Source organism: Crocodylus porosus, unplaced genomic scaffold (assembly GCF_001723895.1).
Source record: "Crocodylus porosus isolate Cpor-Errol unplaced genomic scaffold, CroPor_comp1, whole genome shotgun sequence".
In the NCBI taxonomy this organism is placed as follows: domain Eukaryota; kingdom Metazoa; phylum Chordata; order Crocodylia; family Crocodylidae; genus Crocodylus; species Crocodylus porosus.
In genome coordinates this window covers 149,214,800-149,220,787 of record NW_017728906.1, presented here as the reverse complement: position 1 = coordinate 149,220,787, position 5,988 = coordinate 149,214,800, and the positions used below count along the sequence as shown (strand labels likewise).

The following is a 5,988-nucleotide window of genomic DNA, read 5'->3' as shown; positions in this document are numbered from 1 at the left end:
TTGAAATCTCACTTGCAAGGCATGAGCAGCCTTTGCATTTGTCCCAAGAGAAAGCTTTTTATCCTGTGATCATACAGATGTACATGTCCACTGTCTTGCTTCAAGTCCTTTTGAAGCAGGTCGGATAAACTGTACTAATGCTTTTCCTGGGCTATCACATTGCATATCTGCATGGTTATTGCACTTCATTCTAGGAACAAGTCTCTGTGCTCTCACTGACCTCCTAGTGGTGAAGGAGAAAAATTCAACTTGGGAAGGAGATGTGTGTAAAGTTATGGGCTGCTCCTGTCTTCATCTGAGTGAAACCCTGGGACAGTCATTCCTGGGTTATTTGAGAGGTGTGTTTATTCAGATACCTACATTTGACAGTTCCCTGTAGGCTTCTGTTTTCTGAAAAATTTGGTGTATATATAAAGTTCTCAAGCAGTATTTTAATGTATTTTTAAGTTTATCAATTTGCTGCCAATACAGAAACAATTTTGCTTTGACATGATACTTTATGCCACTAAAAAGCATGTGTACGTGTATGTATATATGTCTAAATACAGATTTAGTTCCCAGTGCAGCAACTGCTTGTGCATATAGGTAGTTTCTAATGAAAATTTGTTATTTATGCCAGTGGAGTAATATCTTGCAACAAGTTTACAGACTTTGGTTCCTTGTTTTCTAGGGGTGTGTCTACATGGGTTCATTGTTTTTACATGTTAGTAGTTTTGGAAAATTAAGGACTTTTCCTAGTGGCCTAAAAAATAAATCTGAACATTTAATACTTACTTCATTTTAAAATATCTAATCTGAAGTTCTAATAGGAAAGCTGTACAATCGAATTTTATATGGTCTTGACCCATTTAAATGATGCCTCTTCTGATTCTCTCCCCTTCCCTCCCCAGTCAGTTGATTATTGTTAATTAAATTGTCTTTCCCTTCTGGTATATTAAATATTAAGTGTGTTCTTTTCTGTGGATTGCTGAACCTTTTTATTTTACTTGAGCATGTGAATTTTATAGTTTTGAAAATAGAAACGTCGTTTTGTATCTGTTGCCTGTAGTAAAGCATTCGTCCTTTATTTAGTACTAGTTATGGGATTTACTTTCTATTCAGGGGGTTGGCAACCTACAGCCAACAGAGCCATAGCTTTGGTGGTATTTGGCGGTGGGGCTCCCCTAGCATCACATGACAGTCAGCTGCCTGGGCTCCGATGGAGGGGGAGCTGTACCAGCAGTAGTTCTTCCTGTGCCATGCCAGTCAGCTGCCTGGGCTCCAGTGGAGGAGGAGCTTTGTGCTGAGCTGCAGTTGGGTGACATAGGTGGCAGCAGGGGGGGGGGCTTTCACTGAGCCACACTGTAGCTGAGCAGTGATTGGTGGCTGGGTCCTAATGCTTACCCATTTCTAATCTCAGTTGTGCTATTCTGATCCTCTCCTCCCCCTGCCCCAACACCACCAGAAATGTTGCCAGCCCTGGTCTATCCTGTCTTCGTGCATGTAGCAGTCTTTGCATATACTTGCTTCAAACATGTTTGTCTAGAACTATCCCTGATTGTAATTCCAGTGACAGCTAGAAAACCTGTATTAATTTTGACTATTAATTCTGCTTTTTACTGAACCAGATTCTATAAAGCCCCTGTGGTGTTTGCTTTTTGCCTTTTGATAGGTTGTTATTCATTTTTATAAATAGTCTAAATATAAACAGCAGAATACATTCAGACTTGTCACTGTAGTTGTCTTTGCTTTTCAGTACTATTTATTTAAAAAAAAAAAAAAGTTTTGTAACCAAAATAGGACTCTTATTATAAACTTGGAGCTGATCCATTTTTCCCATAACTTTTCAAAAGAGGCTTATACAAGAAAAGCTCATCTTACAATTGTTTCTACAGCTGTATCCCACTATTTTTAATAATCTTTTAACTCTATAACAAAATATATGCATTTATAATAAGATTATAACATTTATACTTACTAATCAATACACTGGCTGTCTTAACTCATGGAAGATTGATACACTACCAAGGTGATGTTGATTGCAAATATGGCACTGGATATTTGCTTATAAAATTGGGTATTATTTTTATGGCTACTTTAAAAATATCACCATTCATGATGACAAAGATTGGCTTAGCCACAAAAAATGGGTACATATTTGCGTGTGTTTTGCTCTGTGTGTGTGCACGCTCTTCTTTCTCATCTTCACCAGTTGGAGCATACTGGATCAGATCGGGGCCCCATATTTTTCCCTGGAGAGGCACAGTTCTTGATCTGATGGATATCTTTAGCAAACAGAGGTGGAAGTAAGTCTTGTCCTAAAGGAAGAAAATTTGATACATGCTCAGACAGTTTACTTGTTCGATTTATCATCAGGTGTCATCTGCTTTTAGAGTGATTATGTTGGGTGTACATTTATAGATTTTAAAAGTTATATTGGTTTTTCTTCTTAAATTTTTGTGCTATACAAGTAATGCTATTGAATAATTTGGCTTTGTAGGTAATGAGTTTTTGAAAATGGCACTTCTGTGCTCTGGAATAGAAGTGGGGGTGGTCAGCAAGTCTGGAAACAAAGGTTCATTAATAGCTCTTCACTGTAAATAGTAGGAAGCTCAGTGTTGCTAGGCTTATTAAGTTTATTAAAAGGGAAAATTACCTGTAAGGTATGCATCTTTTTCAAAGTTACTTTCTGTGACTTCTTTTCCCATTTAAACAAAAGGCCTTCCCAAATCGACAAGTTTTAATAGACAGTTGATTTTGTGCAAGTGAAACATGTACTTCACTTTTAGGTGAAGAAGAAAAATTGGACTCAACCTAAAGCAAACCCTAAAAAAAAATGGACATACTTCAAAATGGTACAAACCCTCATAGGCCTTAGTGAAGTAATTATCTTAATCCCTGTTTCCGTACAAGAGCTGGAAATCTCAAGAGGTATCTTATATGACTGACTTTGAGACTCTAAACTTTCAATTTTTATTATTCTCCAAAGTTATAGTTTTCATGTTCTTTATGTAAACTTTTCTTCTCCAGCCACCCTTACAAGATTTCCACCAAGGGAACTTAAATGGTTACAGATTCATTTTGGTTGTGAAAGCTCCTCCTCCATTTCCAATGACCATTATTCTTCTTCCCCGTAATTCTATACCTCCATCCTTTTGTTGCTGTATACATTTGTGTTCATTCGAACACTGTTTAAATAATTGTTCCATTGAATCCAGAAGCTATTTGAGCTTGATGCTCTTAAACGTGTCCAGTTTGCAAGCTTAACTCTAAAGTTTGTTGAGAAAATGAGCCTATTCCCCTTTCTTAATGGTTAAGGTTCCTTCCCCATGCAATTCTGTATGTGCTTTAGGTCAGCTTGCACTGTCTCTTCTGAGTCTCCTGCTGTCAAATAGACCCTGAGAATCTGATCAAGGGGCATCCTCATTTTGGGAAGCAAGCTTTTCTTCGTTAAAAAGTCATTGACTAATGAAAGGTTTGTGATGACTGTTCATGAAATAACACTTGGATGCATTGGAAACTGAAGAGTGCACCATCTCTAGTTGATTAGCCCAGAGCATTTGAATTTTCAAGAAATTTCTCATTCCTGAGGTGATATATTTTTATTAGACCAACTAGACAATTGCAAAACAATGTTTCTTTATTTGCAAGGTTTGGGTGACGCGCCCTTCCTCAGGCAAAGCAGAATGCAAAGATTGTAAAATTTGTCCCGGGTTGAAATTAAAATTTATATTTCACAGGAGAGCTGGGGAGTGGTTTAAATTCTTCTGGTTGGAAAAGTTTAATTTTATGCAGATTAGGCCTGGATAAAAGTTGGAACAGTTTATGTACCTCAAAGAATTTTTTTTTTTTTTTTTTTTTTTTTTTTTTTTTTTTTGCAACTGCCTGTTTGGTTTAATAAAAGATGTATTGCCTCTAGCACACTGACTGCTTGTGCTTTTAGACTAACATGGCTACAACCTCTATCCCTTCGTCCTGAGGTGCGTTATTAATAGGGGAGAGCTTAACTCAAAATTTGCATTTTAAATTGGAGTTTGGCTGACTCCTAGCACAAGGGTTTCTAATTGATTAAAATTTTTTACGTGACTACATCTATTTAAGCTCCTTTTGGATAAGTGCGTTGATTGATGGATTGATTGATTGATTTCTCTGTAGCAAAAGTACTTTTTGGATCCAGTGTTTATGAAATTCCATATTCTTTTGACTTTAAAGGATTCCTCTGAACTTGTATCTTGGGTAAACATAAAAGGTTCATGTTCCCTTTCTGCTTTTGTATAGCAGAAGGCATTAGTGTTGCTTCCTTTAAAGTCCTTTCAGCTAACATCTTTTCCTACATAAAGTTCCTTTTTTGTAATGTCAGTTATTTGTGTGCTTATTGCAGTTGTCCTTGCCTGTGGTGTGTCATTTCATCCTAACTACATGTTTACTCATAATTTTGGGTTATTCCTGTCTGTTGTATGATCCCTCTTGGATGGTTTTTGTTTTAGCAGAGGTTTCCCTGGGCTCAAGTTCTCCGAAACAGTAGCTAATTTTGGGTGCAGCAGTGGGAGAGGGCCTACTTCTCCAGCTGGGAACCCAGAATATTCTGCCATTTAAAAGGCAAGGCATTTCTAAAATGATGGTTGGAAACTTGTTCTTCCTTGTGCTTCCCCCTCCTCTCTTCTTTTGGTCTCCCCTAATGTAGAAGGGCAGGAGGAAGGGAGACAAGCAACAAAACATTAATTTTGGAGGAAAATGCTTACAGAAAGACTTAATTCCCTCATAAACACTTTTTTCTCATTTGTTAATAAAGTATTTGACATGTTCAAGTATATTAAGTCAGAGTTCAAAAACAATACTTGCTTTTGCAGATGTTTTTGTAAATTAAGCTAATTCAACTTGTACCATAGTTCAAAGTTTCATTATGACAGTACTCAGTATATGGTGTCTGGATTATAGCTTTGAAGATTATAAAGTTTTTTTGTTTTTGGTTTTTTTTGTTTTTGTTTTTTTTTTTCATTTTTGTTTTTTTTGAAGAGTCCACTGCTTTAACCATTTAAATCTTGTTAATCTTGTAAGTCTAGTTCCTTAAAGCTTATATAACTTTTAAAAATATGAATATTCCTAGTTAGGACTAGTAAGCTTAGTTAATTAGGTAGTATTTGAGCATCTAAAGAAACTGCATTTTCAAAATCAGAAGCACATTCCTCAGGTAGGATACCTTTGTATTTTATTGTAGTAATAATTTTCTAGATACCTTTTCAATTGCAACATCCCCAAAGCTCATTCAACAGAATCTAAAGTAAGAAAACAAAATATTAGTGAAGAACTGTTTTCAGTTGATTTATCAGTTTCAATGATATATGAAGTTGCCAAAGTAATTCACTTGTCAAGCATAGCAGCCTTTGCTTAAAATGAATATTTGCATAGGTAATTACTGTAATGTGAGGCCAGAGTAGAGTTTTTAAATACCTAGTAAATAGGAGGGCATTTGAAGCAGATGTCAGTGTGTGTAAAGGAACTCTTGAGTAAAATCGTAGTTTACAAAATAACGGTCAAAATAGTGTGAATGGCATCAGTCTGTGAACCTAAATAGTATCCTTATAATTCAAGTTGCTTAGACCCCTGTATGCACGTAATTATTAGACATTGTTATAATTTATCAGGAAGACTGAGGGAACTGGGCTTATTTATTCTAAAGAAGGGGAGACTGAGAAGGGACTTAATAGCAGACTTCAACTACCTGAAGTGGGGTTTGAAACAGGATGGTGGAGCTAGACTGTTCTCAGTGATGGCAGATGACAGAACATGGAACAATGGTCTCAAGTTGCAGCAAGGGAAGTTTAGATTAGATATTGGGAAGAATTTTCTCACTAAAAGGGTAGTAAAATCCTGGAGCAGGTTACCCAGAGGGATGGTGGAAAACCTCCAAGGATGGAGACTCAAGACCTGGCTAGATCAAAATTTGGCTGGGATGATCTCGTTCGGGATGCTCCTGCTTTGAGCAGGGAGTTGGATTAGATGATGACA

At 36.7% G+C, this 5,988-nt stretch overlaps 1 protein-coding gene across 12 annotated transcripts in view; it reads left to right on the top strand.

Annotated features, from left to right (window-relative positions):
* TSC22D1 (TSC22 domain family member 1) overlaps nucleotides 1-5,988 on the top strand; it is a 128,683-nt gene that overhangs the window by 25,102 nt on the left and 97,593 nt on the right. The window contains exon 3 of one of the 12 annotated variants that reach the window (XM_019529884.1): nucleotides 3,631-3,661. The exons of 10 other annotated variants lie outside the window; for them this stretch is intronic. In XM_019529884.1, the coding sequence (XP_019385429.1) occupies nucleotides 3,631-3,640 (10 nt within the window). In that variant the 3' untranslated portion in view covers nucleotides 3,641-3,661. Of the gene's footprint in view, nucleotides 1-3,630; nucleotides 3,662-5,988 lie in introns of those variants that run through there. One more of the 12 variants, XM_019529881.1, reaches the window with a different exon arrangement.